Source organism: Saccostrea echinata, unplaced genomic scaffold (assembly GCF_033153115.1).
Source record: "Saccostrea echinata isolate AGI-Se365-2 ecotype Australia unplaced genomic scaffold, CSIRO_AGI_Sech_v1 ptg000054l, whole genome shotgun sequence".
Lineage (NCBI taxonomy): Eukaryota > Metazoa > Mollusca > Bivalvia > Ostreida > Ostreidae > Saccostrea > Saccostrea echinata.
Window position 1 is genome coordinate 10,396,555 of NW_026889803.1, and position 23,655 is coordinate 10,420,209.

The 23,655-nt window shown below is 33.7% G+C and overlaps 2 protein-coding genes across 2 annotated transcripts; both read left to right on the forward strand.

Annotated features, from left to right (window-relative positions):
• Positions 1–779: 779 nt before the first annotated feature.
• LOC133204603 (uncharacterized) lies at positions 780–16,080 on the forward strand. The gene is made up of 16 exons (XM_061340356.1): positions 780–849; positions 1,236–1,479; positions 1,807–1,991; positions 2,296–2,495; positions 3,503–3,701; positions 4,401–4,565; positions 4,702–4,908; positions 6,319–6,450; positions 6,616–6,651; positions 6,896–7,024; positions 7,250–7,358; positions 11,258–11,291; positions 11,545–11,630; positions 13,232–13,308; positions 14,332–14,526; positions 15,642–16,080. The coding sequence occupies exons 1-16, from the start codon at positions 813–815 to the stop codon at positions 15,719–15,721; spliced, it is 2,115 nt and encodes a 704-aa protein (XP_061196340.1). The 5' UTR covers positions 780–812; the 3' UTR covers positions 15,722–16,080.
• Positions 16,081–19,648: 3,568 nt separating this feature from the next.
• Positions 19,649–22,552, forward strand: LOC133206127 (uncharacterized). The gene is made up of 2 exons (XM_061342058.1): positions 19,649–22,056; positions 22,318–22,552. The coding sequence occupies exon 1, from the start codon at positions 20,053–20,055 to the stop codon at positions 21,100–21,102; it is 1,050 nt and encodes a 349-aa protein (XP_061198042.1). The 5' UTR covers positions 19,649–20,052; the 3' UTR covers positions 21,103–22,056; positions 22,318–22,552.
• The last annotated feature ends 1,103 nt before the right edge of the window (positions 22,553–23,655 follow it).

Consider the following 23,655-nt stretch of genomic DNA (forward strand, 5'->3'; position numbering starts at 1 on the left):
TCTTTTGATACGTGAACAATATATTTCGTTAAAACGCATTTCTGAACCAGTGTGATTTCTATTTTTCCCCTTATCAACATTTTCAACATCTTTGTTTTTATAGCAGAAAGAAATTGGCCGAGTGTAAATAAACGTCTACAAATTTTAAAATACTATAATCTAACACAGAGTGAAGAATACTTCAAGCTTATTGATGTTTCCGCAGTCGTTTTATTTTACTAAATAATTTAAGTGTACTTTTCGTTTCGTGCCGCATGTTTGAAATCTGACATGTTATTATTAGCATTTTTTCTTGAATGTTTCTAAAAAGATAAATATTATTTTAGTTCGATATCTTTGAAAGGTTTATCAGTTCCCAAGCGCAGGTTGTTAGTATAGTTTGGGTTTCTTAAATAAGCTTTTGTTGTGGTGATCTTGTTAAGGAAGTAAATTACGTTCATAGTTATATTAAGTTAAGGAGGAAATAATAGGCTAAACAGTATCATCAACAAAGCACAAATCCAACGCATTCTTCAATATAGATGAAAAGACAGATTTCAATTTTTTTGTCATGAAAAAATAATTAAATTGTGGTAAATGTCAAAGAAAAACGTATCAGCTACACAGAATCTCCCTAATTGTAAACTTTTAAACTAAAATTTAAAATGAGTTTTCCTTTATGACTTTAAACTCCGAGGTAGAAAACTAATTTGCAGGGAGGCGTCATGTCGGTTGCCATATATCTCACTTTAAAAAAATGAGAGGAGATTCACTCATAATCTTTTTTATCTACTTTATATGTTCCAGATTGGCTATTAACTTCGACTTTAATAATGTCAGGGGTCTCTCTTCAGGTCGGAAAGGACAGAGGTTCGTAAAACTCTAATTTATCATTTTGTTTCACTTCAATCAAGCTAAAACTCTGTTATCTTTTTCTATTATTAATTCAGTGTAACTTTCTTCTTTTGATGCTTTAATACACCAATTAACATGTGTATAGTGGACCACACACCCAGAAGATGTCAGAGCTCCCATAACAGAATCATCAGAACAAAATTTATCATATTTTTTATTGTAGATTTACTTCATTTATTTATACTATAGACTTATCTCTTTAGTACACGAGTGTAGAGAACTTAATATTAGACAGTCATTCGTTTTATTCTTATATTTCAGTGTGATAAAATGATACTATCATCGTTCTGTAAGCCCACGATCTTCATTTATTTATTTATTTATTTATTTTTGATTTTCAGGAACAACGTCATGTTTTCAAAATCACGAAACAGTCAAATTTTCTGTGGAGAAAGGTGACTACGGATATGTGACGTCATACGAATATCCTGATAACTACACCTCGGACTTTTACCTCGGGCATTCTTGTAACGTGGAAATCAGAGGCTGTAGCACCTGCAGAGTAAAGGTCACGCTAATTGATGTAAACTTTCCACCTTGTCCAGCTGTGCAGATATCCAAACATAGGAACTTGTGCATTCCTGGGTAAAAATCAGATTGTTCTGCATAAATCTCTAACGTCTGTTTTTGCATATTTGTATACCTCTTCTAAAATGTATATTAGTACAAGCGACATCCAAAATTAGATCCGATATGAATATTGATTTGATATATTAATATATCGAATAAATAAAATGAGATTTCCAAAGTTCCCTTTCGAAGATTAAGTTAACTTACGAATGAATCTGAAATTCGATTTATAACTATTAATTTCCTAATTTTTGGATATTGATATGATGTCTATCTGTAATTATCAAATGATCATCCTTCGTACTCTTGTAATAATACAGATTTATTCGATATTTTTTCTAGCTGTGACCACCTTCAGATTCATGAAGTCGACCAGCCTTACCACACTAAGAATCTCCAGAATTATCATACCAACGACAATGAGGCTGAATATATTTCTATATCCTCCAACGTCAAAATACGTCATTGTATTTCTAACGGAACCGGAATAATGGGCAAGCGCTTCCGGGTCAAGTACGAGGTAACTGGTACGTGGATTTTAACTGTTCTATGCAGTAATATTGTTTTAAATAGTCTATAATAAATATAACGATAATAAAATATAACGTTTAGCTCTGACCATATACGTGACTGTATGCACAAGGAAATCTAATGATGTAAATACATGTACTAGTGTAATAATTATTTTAAAGAGGGAATTAGTCAGATAACATTTTTAACAATGATTTTAATTGCGATAACAAAATAATTTAGCAAAAATTAATTTTCTTTAGACAATGTAAACGATAGACCATCTAAGTTCATTTATGACATTTGATCAATTTTATACAGAAAAAGTTGAACAAATTAGGGGAACGGTGTCCTCCACGATGTTTGGTGGTGACAAGGGAGAAATATCATCTCCAAACTTCCCAGACAGATATGCCCTCAACGGCGAAACGTTTACGTATATAATAACCAACCTGGACCCATATGGCAGAATCCGGATGATATTTGACGACTGGGATTTAGCGTCCGCCAGTACATTACAGGTATGATCACTATTTAAAGACGTGTTCTAGAAATCACACTTGAATACCGGATGTAGCAGTCATCAAGCAGGTAGGAGGTAGCATGCAATTGACCAGATTCTGCCGCAAGGTGAAAACACCATCAAAGCCAATCCACTCCTTGTACCGTATTTTGCAGACGTCAGTTAGGAAGGTACTTTGGTAATACACTAAATGACAAGTAATCAGGGTTAATGCACGTGCCAGCAGGTGTTAACTTCAACAAGAGTTGTGCTGACTCTGATTAATTGGAAGGAATGGATTATTAGGACCGTATACTCTAATCTTCACTGTCACATCCAAAGCTTATTATTTTCTGTTTTTATGTTATTAAGAAGTTTCTTTGAAATTTATGTGATTTTGTCTTTGAAAGATTGCGTAATTGAATACAAGATTCATCTTAAGTGGAAATAATTTCACACCCTCCAAGCCATTTTCTTTAATTTGCATGTACTTTCAAATTTTATCACAATATTCAGACAGAATTGTCAGCAATTACTATAAAAAAAAGTCGCACTGTACTTAATTAGAAAAATATATATAATGTAGATGCTCCTTTAAACAAATAAAGATATAAATATTTGTTTCTATATACATTTCAATTGAAAGCTTTTAGATTTAAATTGCATGTCTTCCACAGTTTTATGTGTGCATTTGTCACATTAAATTTTTACTTAATAGACTTATATATACAATGAAACATATAACTTCGCCTTCAGATAAGGTTAAATCCACAAAGAATAAATTTTCCCGTGTATCTTAGCAATGTATGTCATGAAATAGCAATAAAATGCTATAATTACGGAGAATAAAATATATAATCCTCATTATAATCGTCTTTAAGGATCATATTAGATGGCAGCCAAAAGCTTAAAAAAGATTACTCTTTTTGGTTATATCCCACCTTCTCCCTGAAGGTTAGATATTCCGGTTCAGATCTTTTAACGCAAATAAAACTTAAAACCTGTTAATTTTCCTTTTTTGTTAAGGTATATGATGGTCCACGCACAATTTCACCATCAAAGGTATACACTCGGCATGAGCGACCGGTCTTGGTTTCCAAATCGAGCACAATTATCCTCGTTTTTAACACCGGAAGTTCCAGTCATCGGTGCTGCCACCCAGTGGGATGGAAGGCTAGCTATCAGTTTGTTTCCAGTAGCCAATGGAACACGATGCCAAGTACAAGTACGATAAAGTTGAAAGACAAACAGTCAATGCAATTAAGGTTCATTGACCCTTTACAAAGAAAGATAACTCTCGCTGGGACAAATGAATGTCATTCCTTTATAAAATAGATGAATTTCACATTCATAAGAGTTATCCCCCTTTGTCGGCGTAACATTCATTTTTGTCACTATATCCTTTGTAACTTACCTGTAAATTAATAGTTTCAACCTTCAAATGGACTCGGACAATTTTGACCCGTTCCTGAATTGCCTTAGTACGGGGCAACATGAAAAGCATAATGAACATATTCAAACGGATTTAATTTGCGAGATACGGCCCCCAAAAGTCGGTAATGTTATAGAGAGAAAACAGTGTCTTACGCCGGTTGACCCCAGATTGACCCTGCAAAGGGAAATAACTTTCGTAAATGTGAAATTCGTCTATAAAATGTCAAGTTGAAAGATTATTACTGCCCCCCCCCCCTTCAATGTATGTTGATATCGTGTTTATTTTTAATAGAAAAATTCGATTTCTTCAATAAAATCATTGGCGTCAAAGCAACATCCCATACGAGTGAACAGAGAGATGATGAGTTTCAATATTATGTTAATATAACCATTCTGTTACCAGAAAAATTGTATTAGTGATATAGCTAATTGTTGTGTTTGAAAATTATGATAAATGTACAAGCTTCTGAACTGAAAAACTTTCTAACAGATTGCAGCAAAATTAAGGAATATAAATCGGGAGGTGTTCTTAATCTGGATTACCTGACACCAAGTTTACCAGGCATGTTCGACTGCATCTGGATCATAAGGAAACCTGCTAAGAAAAATCCAGATGGGATCCTTTTAAGATTAACAGAAATTGTATTTGGTCAAGGTAATTTTTCTGATTTTGAATTCATTCAATTTATATGTATTTCATTAACTAACAAATTGTATTCATTTTAAATTGTCTTTGCGTTTCTAATGAAGCATTTCTGAACTATTGTTAATTCATGTTTCATTACATTAAGGATGGGCAGAATATCCCGATAATAGCGTAGAGATTATAAGTGGAACAACATCCAGGGGTGAAGTATTGGGCAGATATTCCGCCACAAATATGACCATTGGTCATTGGTTCAGCCCAGGTTCCAGTTTGTATATAAGACTTCGGGGGGCGATATCAGCCGAGGACCGACTTAACTTCATTTATACAGCTGTGGATAATGTTACGGAGGGTATGTTGTTCAAATGTATTGGATTCAAAGAAGATGGGTGAACAAGGCGTGCAGAATGCCTATAGCTTCAGATATTTAAAAAAATATATTCAATATATGTGAATTAAGTATTTAAAGTAAAGTTCTCATTATTGAAATTTATGAAGTTATGATCAACAAAACTTTTCTGAGGAAAAAAGATCTCGGGAAAAAATTATTCTTTTATTAAAAAAATAAAATTGTATTCGTGGGATTCGAACCCCTATCAATAAAAAACATTATGCTTTGAGACTAACACGCTAATCACTACGCTACACAGCTCCTGATGAATATTGGCATTTAAATCATATTTGAGATATCACCCTTGACTTAATGGACTTCCAGTATTTCTCGGAAAGATGCGAAAGCTTTGTCATAAAAGTGTATTTTTAAGGTATAGTGGGTCTTTGCTCCATGTTTTTGTAAACCAAAAAATGTATATTTTTATGCAAACTTTTAGGATTAACTTTCAAAAATATGGAGTAAAGACCCACTCATATCGAAAATTTTGTTAAAGTATGAGAAAATGATCCTTTTTATCCTCTTTAGTGTGTGTGTGCTCTTTCGTAGGCGAATAATTTCAGTCTTTGTGAGATTTTTGTAAATTGTAGAGATTTTACATAAAGTATACTTTAACAATAGATGAAATATCGAAGAAAATTTTTTTTATGCGATTTTATTTTTCACTTCATGTTTGTCGCACTATAGGCACTTCGCGCGCCTTGTTCACTTCTTTATATTGGTTAGAGCTGAATCATAAATCTTATTTTTAAAGCCTTATACAAGTAAATCTACAATGGTTCTCTATTATGAAATTAAAATGTTTTTTTTTTTCTACAGCCGACAGGTTCTTGAAAATAAAATATATGAACTATATAACTTCGCTCAAGCGAAGAAACATGAAGAATTAAGCGAGAGATACGCTCAAAACTGTTTTTTTTTTTCATTAAAAAAAAAAAAATATAACGTCTATACATTTAAGGAGGCTGGGGGTCAACAAATTAACCACAAATTAACCACCAGATTTAACTTAATTTTTTAGATATGATATCTTAAGCTGTCAACTATCATTTGGCAAAGAAAAATTTCAAAAATTTTAGTTTTAAAATTTGATCATTTTCTATATCTTCATATGGAGCTCTTCTTCTAAAGGAGATCAATATAGTCTAAAAATGGCCACAACCCCCCAGCCTCTTTAATCAAAATTTCAAAATATTTTGACCCACTACTTTATGGCATCAAATATTTCAAATTTTAGTATTTAACATTGTGTAATAACTATTTCATTAGTATTTCAAATGATGACTTTGCCACATTTTGATTTTATGGGGGCGAGTGAAAAGTCACAACCTCTATTATCATATAGAGTATATGTTTTTAAACAAATTGTAGCTGGGTGTCCTAGACGAGGCGACTATCTGTGTAAAAATCTGTGGTGTATCGATAAGTCCCTGAGATGCGATTCTGTCGATCATTGTGGAGATAATTCGGACGAAAGTCCTGACAAAATCTGCCAGTATGAAGGTATATTTAATATTTATGTGCAGGAAATGTTACTTTTGTTTTAGCCTAAACTTAATAAGTTGACAATTTTACAAATTTTGTGGCATCTAGGTACGCGCCAGTACATGTTCTTTTTTCGTGTATTGCTTTCATTGTAATCTGAACACTTTAATTTTAATCTTTCAGAAATTTGGAAACTAGGAATAAGGTGGAAACTTTCAGGTAAATAATCGTATTACCAGTATTCTTTACTGGACTTAGAAGATAGATCGCTGTTATCTTCACCTTTTACATTTTAAATATAATTGTTCTAGCCTTTCATATAAAGTTATTTGCAATACATAAATAATGATAATTATGTATTTTGATTTTATCTTTTCAATTGATTCACTGATATCTATTTATTGTATATTTAGATCAACCTGCATTCATATAAAATATCAAATTTGACTTATCATACTATTAGATTCATCAACAAAAGATCCATGCGCGGGAAATTTTAAATGTGGCGGGAACAAATATGATTGCTTGCCCATGTCACGTGTCTGTGACAGAATCAGTGACTGTTATGACGACTCCGATGAAAAGTGGTGTGGTAAGATAATTCTGCCTCATTTCATTAAAGAGTGTACTTGTGACTTCGTTATAATTATAATTATTTGTATTTTTGTTTTATAAAGTGAATGGTAATAACATACATCTCAAATACATTTATAATTTCGAGAGAAAACAAAGGAAGAGCGACATCAATTTCTCTTACTATATTAAGGATTTGAATTTAATATTAAATTCTCAAAGCTATTTTACTTAATTTTTACAGCTTATCATTCTAAACAAATCAACGATGAAAGTTCCTCAACATCCTCAAGTTACGATACCAACGCATTGGTACATACTGTTGGACTTTTAATTGTTTATTTCTTTGTCACGTGACCAATAAGAAATTTATAGTTGGATCTCAATCGATGGTCAGCCCGGACCAGAAAGATACATTCCAAGATAGTGCAATTGGAGTTCCTGAAATAGACTTGCTTTGAGTGATACAAATGGGAAAATTCATCCAAGTAGGCTGTTGAGAGGGAAACAAATGAAAATGTCAAGATTGTCTTTCAAGTACATGAAAAACATGTACAAATATTATCCATTCTTTGTATAAAGATAAAGCTAATCTACGTGAAAAAGTGAATGTTTCAGTATACGTTTTGTATCTACTTTCTGATTCAATAAAAACAGTTATATTCTTATTTATTTCAACTTCCGATTTTGATGGCTTGTTTACTTTTGAAGATTTTATCATTTAGTTTAGACCGCATAAAAGATTAGAGAAAAAAAAATCAGAGAGCGGTCCCAAATTGAAATTGAAAATACGTGTACTTTTTGTGATTTATAGGCTTCGGTGAGCACAAAGTTTATGAATCGAAGTAAAATATACACGAATAATATAATATGGGTTAGCGTAATTTGAAGCTTCTACCTTTTCTAGGAAATTTACAATGACAAAGGTTGCAACTTATTCATTCTGTTCGATGTGGGTTATCTGTCCATGAATAAATACAACAGCCTTGGTTGTCTTTGAATATCATGAGTGTCTGAAGATCTGATCAATCGGTCCTATGAATTCTCAATCGGGACCAATAAGACAATATATTCTTTAATCAAGTGAAAGACTTTGTTCATTATCTTATTCAATTAACATAAATCTGTCTCCTATATCAGTATATATGCCGATATGTACACGCTCAGAGGAAAATTTAAAAGATGCTTAATGCAATAAATGTATTTTCAATATTCTTTTTTCTTATTTTCAATATTCTTTTTTTATGATCAACTTGAGTCTGACGACAAAAACAAAAGCACAAATTTTACAAAGGAGATGGGCGAACATAGCGTGCAGAAAGCCTATAGCTTCAGATATATAAAAATCATGTTCAGTTTGTGCATTTAGGACTAAGAGTAAAGGCCTCATTATTGAAATTTATGAAATTATGATAAACAAAACTTTTCTGAGGAAAATTTTCTCGGCAAAATTTTTATTCTTTTATAAAAAAAAATTAATGTGGTATTCTTGGGGTTCGAACCCTAGCAATAAAAATCCTAAGTATCATTTTCTTTCGAGACTAGCACGCTAACCACTAGCTATAGACTACACAAGTCCTGATTAAGGGTGGCACTTAAATCATGTTTGTGATATGACCCTTGACTAAATGGACTTCAAGTATTTCTCGAAAAGATGCGAATGTTATGTCATAAAAGTATATTTTTAAGCTATAGTGGGTCATTGCTCCATATTTTTGGTAACCAAAAAATGTATATTTTTATGCAAACTTTGAGGATTAACTTTCAAAAAGGTGGAGCGAAGACCCACTCATATCGAAAAATAGTGTTATAGTATTAGAAAATGACTCTTTTTGCCCCCTTTAGTGTGTGTCTAATATTTCACAGGCAAATAATTTTAATCTTTGGGGGATTTTTTCAAATTGTAGAGATTTTACATAAAGTATATTTTAATGTTAGACGAAATATCAAGGAAAATTTTGATATAATTGAAATTTAATTTTTCATCTTCATGTTTGTCACACTATAGGCTTATCGCTCGTCATGTTCACCCATCTCCTTTATATAGCTCACTGTTATCAGTAGACAATTTCATTGCTAATTTTACAGGAGTAAATGAAAGATATAATGTGTTCTAAATATATGACCAACTTAGCCCATCTGCTGGGCCTGAACCCAGGGGACATGAATGGTACATTACTATCCGCTCAATATACATGTAATTGTGCTTGCAAACAGTTTGTCTGCTATAACATATAATTTTTAAAGTAGATTTTGCAAAGTGAAATATATTTTTGATATGTCTAGCTTAGTCCTGCTCTGAGGCTTAACACAGAATTCAGACACTGGCATGGAGTCAGCTGCTAATTAAAATCATGCAAACTGTTTAATGTTAGTATATGTCCAGAAAGACTCAGGTGACCAAAAATGGAATAAATATCTCTTAGATCTGTTTTCAAACATCTTACTTTTTAACAATGAATTCTCAATACATATACATGTAATTTCTTATCTGCAAATAGAAATAATGAACATATTAATTATAGTGACATTTTAACTACCTTGCATTTACTTTGAATGAATGCTAATAATTCTTGTGCAGGAAGAAATAGCACCTGCAAGGCATAACCGTGCAAACTGTCATTTCTTTTATTCAGCTGTTTGTATCAATTTATATACGCCTTTACGCTGTTTTTCTTTTTATGTATTTTTATGTATTTCATTCTTGTCACCATAATGTGGCGGGAACAAATATGCCGATTGCTTGCCCATGTCACGTGTCTGTGACAGAATCACACAGAATCTGTGACACAGTTCTCTATACAAAAATATTCTTTGGCATAATTTCAATACTATTATAGTTATCACTTTAAAATGAAAACAATTGCCTAAGATACTGTAAGTTTACGAACTGAATTGGATTTTTATGCGATCGAAGTTGCAGACAATTCTTTCTTTTCCCATCTTCTTAAAGACTGGACCAGAAAACCAACTACATGTACAAGCAAAGGTAATCTTTTACTCATAACGCTTTTTTCTGTATCGCCTGCAGAGCAGAGCGAAACTTATAGGGATCACTTTTCCCGGCGTCCGTGACGTGTCTGTCTGTCTGTCACATCTTATATCTTCAGAACTGTTAGAGTAAATTTATATACGGTGTTTTTTTTATAAGTTCAAACTAACTAAAATTAAAAAGATCTTTCTATTTGTTTTATTACTATATATAAAGATAGGATTTTTCTGTAAATAACACAATTTAAATCAATCACGTTTCAAAGATATTAGAAATCTAAAACAATAACCGATTTATTTACCGACACCGCATTTGAATAAAAGACACAGTTTGAAGTCATTTTAACTATGGAAACATGAGGTTATTCAAGTTCAAAATCGGTAAAAATTTTAATTTGAACGTAAATAACATATATTATGTTTATCTACATTTACACTGAATCTCGTCAATCTCGTATTTTCATATTTTATCTCAGATACGCCATATATAGCTTCAATATTTTGTTCATGTATATTGCTTGGAACAATGGCTTCAGAATACACCATTTGAAGTATATTATTTGACATTTGAGAGGTAAATATGTGCTATTTAGCAAGTGCACTGCTTGTCCTAAGAAATTTTGAAAATACTAGCGTTGTAATAAATACTACCTATCGCAGTCTTACTATCCGTGGATGTTTTTGAACGATAATTAATGCCAGTATGCAATTTAAAAAAAAATGTCCACACCTTACACGTAGCTTTATTTATGTCTTTCATTATGCTATAACAGGCGACACATTTATTTCTTGGAACACTTTAGATTCATGTGTACATGTGTAAGGAAGAAAAAAGTAATAATCAATTATTATATTACTATAAGTATATATGAATGAGCAGGGACGTACCTGTACATGTAGTAAGTTCCTGGAATGAGTAACTTTAATAAAAATTATAATGATTGATTAATTTTGGGTAAGCGACTGAACCCCCCCCCCCCCCCGACCCCCTGGAATTCTATCATGCAGAGAAACATATTGTGTGACAATTTTAAAAAGCGATATTCTTATTTAAACGTTTTCTTCATATAATAAAACATATCTACCTAGTATGGACGGTTTATGCATATTTATCAATCAAGTATTAAGGAATTCTTTCTGGGGGATAATTGATCAAAATTTCCTCCGATAATTCTCATGGAATATTGCAAAAAAAAAAAAAAAAAAAAAAAAAAAAAAAATAGATGATGGAATCTTACAATTTTTTTTTTTCAATTTACAGACAGGGTGCGTTGAATCAAACATCCCCATTTAAGGTTTAAAGAGTTGTCTCTCTTGATAGCACACAGTTACTTTATGTATACTAAGGTATACATCGCAATCAATGAATCTCTCTAGTCATTAAGATTGTATTTTAATTAAAATAATGAAAAAAGGAAATCTTGCAAGTTATTTGGAGTAAAATCATGTGATCATAGGAAAAGATAAACAAAAATTAGTATAATTACCATCATAATCATTTTTTCGTCTTTTAGTTTTACCAAATTTTCAAGCGTCTTGATAACATAGACGAAGCGTTCGCAGAACGAAACCGCCATCCCTGAATTTTTGTTTTTGTGGATCGAACAATCCGCATTAATCATGAAACTTATAAGGTATTGTTTGACACGAAGCGCAGTTATATGGATTATTTATTAATTTTGCACCATTTACATTGCGAAATTCTTGTTGTTTTCATGTCTTATTTGGGTGTTTGTGCATGTATTTTGCCGGCAAAATTGTAAACAATAATCGTCCAGAGCGATTTTTCAAAGTTTCATTATAACAGTGAATATTTAGATTAATTACATTGATCAGTAAACAGTATTTAGCTAGGTAAATAGATATAATCATGAAATTGAGCGTCTGTCACTCAACAATGCAGTGACTTCAAAAGTGAGATGCCAGGCTGGCTCAGGTACTTTGGTCTTGGGTTTAGAGCACAGGTAGTTGGGTCTTGGTTGATAAAAATATATGTACCTTAGGCCTAATTATTGATATGTACAAAAGTAAAAGTATGCAGACTCTATAATGGCATGTGCTCAACTTGCTTGTTTACTTGGCTTGATCTTTGAAAATGATGCTGCATCTACGGATCTTCATGCAACGGAGGTCTTGGAACATTGATTACTTCTTGTAAAAACCCTCACAGCTTGCAAATAATTCCTAAGACATGATTTTCAAACACTTTTTCAAACTTTTCATTAACGTGCCTGGGACTAAATGCAAATACTAAAACCTGAATCAAAAGGACATATTCCGGCCATTCAGACACTTCTAAATTCTAGTAGAGGCTTTTTGAAAATTGAATTATCTCAGAACTATTTTTAAATTGCGTCTGCTCCATTCCCTTATTTACATGGCTTGTTGTATGAAAATGTCATTATGATGCTGCACCTACCGCACTTTAGGCATCAGACATCTGGAGACATTGATGCTTATTATAAAAATCCTCACATTTTGCAAACTTTAATGTTGGATGCACTAAATCGTTATGGTCCTTAGTTGTGCCCCTTCTACAGTGTTTGATAACTCACCATAAAATTAGCCAGACATGCAGGGCTGACTGATAGTTAAAGTTCTCAGCCCTGCCAAATATCTACTAGCCTGAGAAAATAATTATGTTTTATAAATTTGTTCTAGCTATTATTGGTATGTGACTTGGACCAGGTAGCAACAACTTCGATCCCGAATCTAATGATTTCTTCTTCTTGGCTTGTTACACTTTGCTACTGATACTATCAACTGATTTGAGAGAGATTTATAACTTATATGAATTTTACTTATTATATTACTTAATTAAGCACAAAAATTTTAACAAAATTTTTGCAAATTTGTTTGCTCGCTGCAAAATTTTTGAGTATAGGGCTGTCGGGTGCACGGTTATATTAAACACTGCACTTATTTTCTCGAGTATCTTGCAAGATTGTGTCGGCTGCTGCGCCATAAATTGTTTATGATGTAACAGCAATTGTTTTAAGCATCATTTAATTATCTACCAACTAAAACCACAATTTATTTGCCCTGCAAAAAACCAGTACTGTGGTTATGGTGAAAAGGCTAATTAATGGCATGATTATGTTCAGTAGACCTGTAAACATGCACAAGGTACCGCTAAAGTAAAGTAATGAGTTAAAGGCAAAAAATTGATCATATTCAAAATGATTCACTCGCACACCATAATGAAGCTGTTAATAGCTTTTTAATTAATTTACAGATTTTTGATGAAACTGAGCCATGAGACAGTGACTATTGAACTGAAAAATGGTACACAAGTGCATGGAACAGTCACAGGTAAGTATCAGAGGTTTTTTTTTGCACTTAATTGTGAGATAATTCATTGTGAATAGATAAGACAAATCATTATGAATAGATGGTTTTAATAAACTACCAGTATATATGTAAACATAATAAGGTTTTATGCACAGGGGCTTTTTTTCTGGATGATGTGATATTCATTCTTTTATGTCTGTCTTAATATGATGAGTAAATGACCTATACAAACTGAAAAAAACGAAGTTGTTTGTGGTTTCTCTCTGTGAAATGGAGAGATGTACAGAATAGCAGCTATGGTTCTCCATAGGATTTGAACTAGAAGGTGGAAATTAAAAGTATGGGGGGATCCCCCATCACTGAGTGCCAGAATAGCAGGGAAGTTGCATCATTATAGACGGCAATATTCCTCGGCCCCAGGACTTAAGGACGACCCTAGAATATGCAAGGAAAATTTAGAAAGAAAAGAAGTTTGACACAGATTTGGCTTCTTTTCTCTTCAGAATTTTGTGCTTGTATTCAATACACCTCTGCTACTTCGGTTGCTTTAATTACTTTGCTAGGTATTAAGGAAGTTTTGGTTCACTGCATCTTTAAAACTGCATGTGCAAATGGGTAGACATCTAGACAATAGGAAGAAGTTGATCAATGATATTCAAAGCTCTATCTCACCCAAAATTGGTAGATATTTAATAAAATCTACTTCGAATGAAAGTCCCCATTCATCAAAAAGTAGAAGGACGACACTTGCCATTTTGTAGATACTAAGATGGTGAGTGTTGTCCCTCTACTTTTTTAGTATATATAGAAATATGTTTTTAAAAATGCTAATTTCAGCTTTTTTCAGTTTAAATTTTACTAATTATAGTTAGTCATAAAAGAAAGCAGAATTATCAATATTATCAGTACAGTCCACAACCCTGAAACTGAGCCTTTGTGGTTTTATGTTTATATGTTTTATATATATTTCTTGTGCAAATGGTTCTTAACATGCTTAGTTTTTCTGCATACTCCTTTTATTAATGATTAAGAATTTATGTTTAGGTGTTGATGTGTGTATGAATACCCACCTGAAAGCAGTTAAAATGACCATCAAGAACAAAGATCCAGTACAGGTGGACACGCTCAGCATTCGTGGTAACAACATTCGATATTACATTCTGCCAGACAGTTTACCATTAGATACTTTACTTATTGATGACACCCCAAAAGCAAAAATGAAGAAAGGAAGGGATGGTGGTAAGCTTTTTAAATTTGGATCTCGTATAACTATAATGTTAGGTGTAACAATATGGTTAAGGCGTATTAGTGTATATTATGATACACTGGGACTGTATGATGATATGTAGTGCGATATTTCACCTGTCATGATTTTTCATAAAGTTTGTGTATGTTCTGAAATGAGAATTATCTATCCAGATGCGAGGGGACAAAAGATGTAGGTTATTTCTAGTTCACATATTGTAACATTTTGTAATATTTAATAGGATCCAAACACAAAATAAAAACATGAAAAGTAAATAAAAAATTGTGATACACAGATATATGGTTTTTGTACTAGAATTCAGTACAGTTTTTGTGAAGATTGTAAACTGTTAAATCGTTTTACTATACCATTATATTGGTATATTATTATACTCCTAATATTGTATGTAAACTAGAGTTATGTACATGTAATGTATATAAAATGGCTGAAATAAAATGCTAAAAGCCTTCCCCAAAGAAATCTCCTACAAAAAATTAGAAAACTATTAAAAAAATGTTCTTGTTTTTTTTTTTATTGTTGCATTTGAAAAGAGCAAAAGAAGGGCTGGCACATTTTTTCAATTTTTTAGGGTAATTTTTGGGGAGTTTTTGAAAATTTTGCATTCTTATACATATATTAATATATTTCTTATTTTTTGAATTTAACATATCTCACCATTAATTTACATGTACTTGATGCTTCAACTTTGTATCACATTTATAAATCATATAACATTATTAAATTAAAAAAAAATGATTATGGTATTTGTTTCCAGCAAGTTTTTATTTGATATTAAATGATTCAGATAATAGTTTGAATTCAAGAAATGCAGTCCAGAGAAACAGGTGAAATTCCACTTGTGATGCATGTAGAAATTACAAAACTGTAGAAAATAATTTGTAACATTTGATATAAATATTTGAATGTTTCTGTAACCTATTAGAATTCATCATCTAATTTGAAGCATTCACACTGTGACTATATACATGTATGCCATGATATCTGTTAGGTCATACTGAAATTTATACTTTTCATATTTGCAGTTAAGCACATTTATAGAAAGAGAACATTCCTAGTTCTAACTACTGAAACGTTTCTTTCATTTCAGGTATGCGAGGAGGTCGTGGTGGTAGAGGGAGAGGCCGAGGAGGGAGAGGGGGTAGAGGCAGGGGCCGGGGTAGGAGATAAACTGGTGTTCTTGGGAGTTTTGCAGCAGGAGTGAGAGAAAACAGGATGTGTGCTTCAAAGGATGGGAGTTACTTATGGTAGAAGAAAGTGTGAAAGTCTTCATAATCATGAACAGAGATGATTTCATTTTTTTTATGTGAACAGTCAATCACCTTGTGTTATCTTAGTATAATGGTGAAATATTGTATAGGTTTATTCAGTGTTCATATACATCCATGTGACTTGATAGGTGCATTTCTTCATTACATAGAGTTATGTAAAATCAAGTGGAGTTACTTTTCCTTGTGCAAGAAATGAGACTGCATACATGTAAGCTTGCAGTCATTATTGAAATGTTGTATAAAATTGAAAGTTCTGTATAGTTTAGTTTTTTGTTAATCATGGAGGAGCAACCCATATTCAGATATTCTGGGTTTTTTTTAACGGTGTCTTTCTTCTGACATCCCTGTTGAATGATGGAGAACAGAGTATGTGCAAAGTCTTACTATATATATTATTAGTAGCCCAATAGAGTTTTAATATTGTAAGATGAAATAGAATGATAATAACACACTATTTTGTTTAATATTATAATAATAGTGATTTTTAAAAAAAAAATCTGATCAAAGACTACCGGCATCTGTTTGTCCTCATCTTTAAATTTTTCATATTTTCAACATCTTCTCCAGAACCAAAGGGACAAATTCAACCATGCTTGCCAGAATGCATTATTGGGTGAAAGGGATTCATGTTCAAGGTAATAGCCACATACCCTCTTTAAAGAGAACCATTAAGAAATGGTATAAATTTGATGGTGTCAGGTGAAAATCTTTCTCTCAAGAAGCACTTGGCCAGAAAAGGTAAAACTTGTATGAAAGCTTCCAGAGAGTGTACATTCAAATTTGTTCAAATCATGGCCCCAAGAAGTAGGTTGGGGCCACAATAGGGGACCCAAGTTTTACATTTAAATCTTCTCAAGAACAGCAGGGCCATGATTATTAGTGATATTAATATGCAAGCATCCTCAGGTAGTACAGATTAAAATTGTACAAATCATGGTGCTGGGTTGAACAATGTACAATAGGGGATCAAAGTTTTACATGGGAATGTATATTGAAAAATCTGTTTAAGAACTGTAGAGCCAGAATATAAATCAGTTTATTATACAAGCATCCCCAGATGTGTAAATTTAAATTCATTCATACATGGTTTATGATAAAGGATAAAATATTCAAATGGAATACATAGGAGAAAACATCTTTTAAGAATTTTGTTGAAAACAGCGTTTTTAGCTCACCTGAGCCGAAGGCTCAAGTGAGCTTTTCTGATCACATTTTGTCCGTCGTCCGTCCGTCTGTCTGTCTGTCCGTCCGTCTGTAAACTTTTCACATTTTTGACTTCTTCTCAAGAACCACTGGGCCAATTTTGACCAAACTTGGTACAAAGCATCCTTGGGTGAAGGGGAATTTAAATTGTTAAAATGAAGGGCCAAGTCCCCTCACAAGGGGAGATAATCAAGAGAAGACAAAAATAGGGTGGGGTCATTAAAAAATCTTCTTCTCAAGAACCACAGGGCCAGTAAAGCTGAAACTTATATGGAAGCATCCTGGGGTAGTGTAGATTCTAAATTGTTCAAATCATGACCCCCGGGGGTAGGGCGAGGCCACAATGTGGAATCAATGTTTTACATAGAAATTTATAGGAAAAATCTTTAAAAATCTTCTTCTCAAGAACCACAGAGCCAGAAAAGCTGAAACTTATGTGGAAGCATCCTGGGATAGTGTAGATTCTAAATTGTTCAAATCATGACCCCCTGGGATAGGGCAGGGCCACAATAGGGAATCCAAGTTTTACATTGAAATATATAGGAAAAATCTTTAAAAATCTTCTTCTCAAGAACCACTGAGCCAGAAAAGCTGAAACTTATGTGGAAGCATCCTGGGGTAGTGTAGATTCTAAATTGTACAAATCATGACCCCCGGGGGTAGGGCAGGGCCACAATAGGGAATACAAGTTTTGCATTGAAATATATAGGAAAAATCTTTAAAAATCTTCTTCTCAAGAACCACTGAGCCAGAAAAGCTGAAACTTAAGTGGAAGCATCCTGGGATAGTGTAGATTCTAAATTGTTCAAATCAGGACCCCCGGGGGTAGGGCAGGGCCACAATGTGGAATCAATGTTTTACATAGAAATTTATAGGAAAAATCTTTAAAAATCTTCTTCTCAAGAACCACAGAGCCAGAAAAGCCGAAACTTATGTGGAAGCATCCTGGGGTAGTGTAGATTTTAAATTGTTCAAATCATGACCCCCGGGGGTAGGGCGGGGCCACAATAGGGAATCCAATTTTTACATTGAAATATATAGGAAAAATCTTTAAAAATCTTCTTCTCAAGAACCACTGAGCCAGAAAAGCTGAAACTTATGTGGAAGCATTCTGGGATAGTGTAGATTCTAAATTGTTCAAATCAGGACCCCCGGGGGTAGGGCAGGGCCACAATAGGGAATACAAGTTTTGCATTGAAATATATAGGAAAAATCTTTAAAAATCTTCTTCTCAAGAACCACAGAGCCAGAAAAGCCGAAACTTACGTGGAAGCATCCTGGGGTAGTGTAGATTTTAAATTGTTCAAATCATGACCCCTGGGGGTAGGGCGGGGCCACAATAGGGAATCCAATTTTTACATTGAAATATATAGGAAAAATCTTTAAAAATCTCCTTCTCAAGAACCACCGAGCCAGAAAAGCTGAAACTTATGTGGAAGCATCCTGGGATAGTGTAGATTCTAAATTGTTAAAATCATGACCCCCGGGGATAGGGCGGGGCCACAATAGGGAATACAAGTTTTGCATTGAAATATATAGGAAGAATCTTTAAAAATCTTCTTCTCAAGAACCACTGAGCCAGAAAAGCTGAAACTTATGTGGAAGCATCCTGGGATAGTGTAGATTCTAAATTGTTCAAATCATGACCCCCGGGGATAGGGCGGGGCCACAATAGGGAATACAAGTTTTGCATTGAAATATATAGGAAGAATCTTTAAAAATCTTCTTCTCAAGAACCACTGAGCCAGAAAAACTGAAACTTATGTGGAAGCATCCTGGGATAGTGTAGATTCTAAATTGTTCAAATCATGACCCCCGGGGATAGGGCGGGGCCACAATAGGGAATACAAGTTTTACATTGAAATATATAGGAAGAATCTTTAAAAATCTTCTTCTCAAGAACCACTGAGCCAAAAAAGCTGAAACTTATGTGGAAGCATCCTGGGATAGTGTAGATTCTAAATTGTTCAAATCATGACCCCGGGGGTAGGGCGGGGCCACAATAGGGAAACATTGAAATATATAGGAAAAATCTTTAAAAATCTTCTCAAGAACCACTGGACCAGAAAAATTGAAACTTATGTGGAAGCATCCTGGGATAGTGTAGATTCTAAATTGTTAAAATCATGACCCCGGGGGTAGGGCGGGGCCACAATAGGTATTACAAGGGGGGAAGTCTGGTAATGAACAGCATGGCCAAAGTTACTCAGGTGAGCGATGTGGCCCATGGGCCTCTTGTTTATTTTTGTTACATGTATGTGCAGATAATTTAAATCAAATAATAACAAACAAAACATCAAATACTTAGCAATCCCATTTTTCATTTTCTTCTTTTTTAATGATTCAGGCTACATTAACTGTACAATATCCCGCCAATATACATATTTTAAAGTTTATAATGGAATGAAATTGGTGCATAGGGCGTTCAATACAAGGTAAATTTGCAACGACTAGCATATTTTGAAGAGTCGATGAAATCACAGAAATGAATTTTTCAGATCCCTTACAAATGCAAATTATATATTTTAAATTTACTACCATCCAGTAAATTCAAAACTGAAGTATGATTGTACATGATATACATGTAATTATGTGAAACCGGGAGTATTAAAAATTCATGATCAGACTGTCTCCTGTGTGTAGTTTTCCGAGTGAGTGGTTTTAATCATACATCTCTTTAAAAGAAGATCCAAAGGAAGCAGATTCACTTCACTTCTTTTTACATGCATAAGAAGGGAACACAATCTTATATTCTTATGAATGTACTACAAAGAAATATTTACCAAGTATAGTTCATGCAGGAATTTACCTTGAATTGGTTTATGTAATCTACCTGTCTCGCTTATATTTAAGGGTTCATATATCACACAAAAGGATCCTCTCCTCTGGGTGATAATATATGCATTGCAGGATCTTAAAATTTTACTTGTGTAAATATAAGGACATCAGCTTTTCTTCCTTGTCATTATATTATGTGTGCATTGTAAGTCTAAATTTAAATGTGTTCAAGCGGTTGAAGATACAGTCATGGAAATTGTATATGCTGAACTTGTTTTCGACGAGGGCTCAAAGAACTCGTGCCATACAGCATTCTGTGTGTTCGAGGAATTCGATGATGATAAAAAACGACAATCTGCATCCAGTGGAGAAATCAGCATGGTGGACGTAGCAGCGCAACGCATTTCAACAATTTCCACCTCGTCGGATATGAGCATTCAAACATTCGTGGAAATGGAAGACGAATTGGACATGGAAGAATGTGTCCATTTTCTAAATGAAAAATGGAAGGAAGACGACCATGACACGTGTACTTACGTCTGTTCAGGTATAACGGAAACGGGGGATGGAAAAATCATCATTACGACCAAGAGCGGAGAAATGGCTTTGTATGGAGCTTCTGGAAAATTACTGTCTTTGAAGGAATTCTCGGAGACTTTTGAAGGTTTAACAAAGACATCCAAAGACGAAGTTGCCGTCTCTTGTGGCTACTCTATAAGGTTCTATAAAGTGGAGAAGAGCAAAGTACACGAGGAAGCTAAAAAATGCATAGACTTTAAGTATACTGATATGGTAAAAGTACACGATATTCATTACAGTGACGGAAGTTTCATCATTCTTTGCAAAATATTTTCACAAAGTTCGATAAAAAAGATAGATATGAAAGGAAATACCCTACAATTGGTTTATCAAACATCAACTTCTGTGGACAGTTTCTGCTATTTTGGGGAAACTCTTTTTGTCATTGAAAAAGATCAAAGAAAAATAAGCGCCATGAAACAAAATGGTGACTTAAGCTGGGAGCTTACACTTGATTATTCACCAAGATATTTGACTATTGCTGGGGAAGACAGAGTTGTTGTGTCTTTAAGTGGAAGACCAGATTTAAAGTGTTTAACCATGACCGGGTCTGTTTTGAGTTCAGTTGACACTGGCCTTGACCCTTCTCAGACACCATTGCTGCTGTGTTATTCTACTGAGTCAAATTCGATGTATTTCTGCCCCGAAGAGGTCAAGAAGATAAAATCGTCAAGGAAGAACCCATTTTCAAAAATTCTTTCATCTATGAAGTTGGATTAGAGTTTTATTAAAAGGCGCATATTTATGTAGATATTTGAATGAATTTGCCATTTACGAAACATTTTAAGAATGAAAGTTCACAGAGGTGAAATAGATTTTGACTTTTCAGCACTTTCCTTGTATGTTTGCCAGGATTGATTGTAAATGCACACGTGTACCGGCGTAAGTGACACAATAAAGTATGCAAATAAATTGCTTTGGCACTGTCTATAGGTGAAATTGATGATTCATTTTAAATGTATTTATTATGACCATAGTAGAAAATTCACATACATTTTGAAGGTAGTCATTTATCTAATGGTATTTATTAATTTCGTATCTTAATTAAGAGAATGTTTTCTAAGAACACAAAGATATTGTTGACTTGAAAGGAAGTACTTTATGTAAGAGGAAGAAAATTGTGGCGTTTTTGGTTTCCCTTTTACTTTTTTTTGTATTTACTTCCTTATTTCAAAAGAATGTACACATATGTGACTGTTTTGCCCAACATGGATTTTATTTTGTAACTAGTACTGTCAAACATTGTAACCATCATCCATGGCTATTAAAAATAGAATTTTCTGTAAAATTCTTTCAAAAGGCTACTCCTCCTACTGTTTTGGTCATCTTATCTCAAAAAAAAAAGACTAAACCAAGGATCATTATTCTAATTAATGCTGTTGCAAAGTTTCATGTCCAACCCAGAAGTGCTACTTTTCCCTTCCTTTGTAATAAATACTTTAATTTTATGAGGATAAATATTTATAAAAGTAAATCATTATGTATTGTTTTAAACTGAATATGAATAAGTAATGTGGATCCAAAAATTTGAGGGTGGAGAGCTACAGTCTCGTCGGAGACTTCTGGTTCTGTTATTAATGGTGAAAACACGTCTAATTTACATACTGATAAAATAAATGGCAAAGGGAGCGTGTATTTCTTAGTCAATGTATGCTGATCAGTATACCCAGACCCGTACAATGTAGGAAGCAATTTCAGTTTGGGGGGGGGGGGGGGGGGGGCACAACCATACGCTTTCAGATTTTCAGTTGGGGGGGGGGGACTATCAACTACCAAAAATTCCTTGACAAGCAAAAAAAAAAGGGGGGGGGGGGCATCACACGTTTTTATGGCTATGTTTTCTATAGTATTCTATATATCGGCAAAATTATTGGGGGGGGGGGGGCACGCCCCCCGTGCCCCCCCTCCCCGGTTCCTACGGCCATGATACCACAGGTCGTGCCAATAATTATGCTAGTATATGTATAATTATACATGCATGTATTTATACAGTAGAAAAACCAATGCTTATCCCTCAAATATTACGTTTGATGGATTTTTTTCTGTTTTTATTTCTTTTTGTTTGTTTCTTGTCAAGGAATTTTGTACCTTCCCAAAAAGCACACAAGCTGTAGTATTGTATAGCAGTTGTCTCGCTTTACTTATGTCAAAAAATTAGCAACTTTTTAAATATGTGTGAATAAAGTTCAAATTTTATAAATTGTTGAACGAAACATTTCTTTTTGGTCCTAGTCATGGACACCTGGAAAACTTTATGTGCACACATGTCCCATATATTAGATGAACAAGTCGAATAATAGTATATTTACACAAGTAAAATTGATGCAAAACATCAAATCGGCCGCAAAGAAATTTAAGCATTTTAAAAAGTACTTTCACGAGTACTGAAGTAAGCATCCAAGAAAAATGCAACACTTCCTTCAAAAAAAAAAAAAAAAAAAAAAAAAAAGCGAGATGAGTAGAAAGGTACCAGTCCTGCTTTCAGTGCATTTGCTAACCATCGATATTAAAATTGGTGATAAATGATGAGAATGTATCTTCTGATAACAAATAGGATCAACTTTCCACGTGCAAATTCTTTGGATGTCATTTCATTCAGTTTTGAAAGTACAACAATGTAGGATATATTATACTTATATACTGAGTATATTCTGGTTTTGAAGTCAAGACAACAAAGAAAGTTATGGTTATTGAGATTTCTGTCCCAGCCAATCAGAACAAAGCACACATGCATGCACATGCGTTCATGCTAATTCAACCACGTCACCCTGTCATGACTACTAATGCATGTTTATATGTTGACAGAGTAATTTAGAAAGAAGTATGACAGAGATATTTCAGTAAATGACCTTCGTTTCGCACATCTACACAAAGTCGCCCGCGTGGCGCAGTGGTTAGAGCGTCTGCTCTAGAGTTCGCGGAGTTAGGAGCTGATCCTTACGTCGCGGGTTTGAAACCACTGCTGGACGTGGAGACCGGTCCTATAAACCGAGCTCCCCTGTCGCAGTAGGTTTTGGCACGAAAAAGACCCCTCACTGCTCAATGGCCCTAAGTGCCAAGTATACATTATGTAGGTATAAATTTGCAGCCCTCCACCGGCAAGTGATGGCGTCACCATATGAGTGAAAAATTCTCGAGAGGGACGTCAAACAACAAACAAACATCTACACAACATGCCTATTAAACCTTAAAAAGGTTTCATCTCAATTGGATGAGCTGTTTCCGGGAACACTCGCGGACAAAAAAAAAAAAAAATAAATAAATAGAATAAAA

Bases quoted from the DNA above. Each gene is read 5' to 3' on its own strand.
- LOC133204603 (XM_061340356.1), top strand. From the start codon at position 813: ATGTCAGGGGTCTCTCTTCAGGTCGGAAAGGACAGAG. The intron at 11,292-11,544 runs GTTTAAAGAGTT...TTGATAACATAG, and splicing joins ATCAAACATCCCCATTTAAG to ACGAAGCGTTCGCAGAACGA. The intron at 14,527-15,641 runs GTAAGCTTTTTA...CTTTCATTTCAG, and splicing joins GAAGAAAGGAAGGGATGGTG to GTATGCGAGGAGGTCGTGGT.
- LOC133206127 (XM_061342058.1), top strand. From the start codon at position 20,053: ATGGAAATTGTATATGCTGAACTTGTTTTCGACGAGGGCTCAAAGAAC.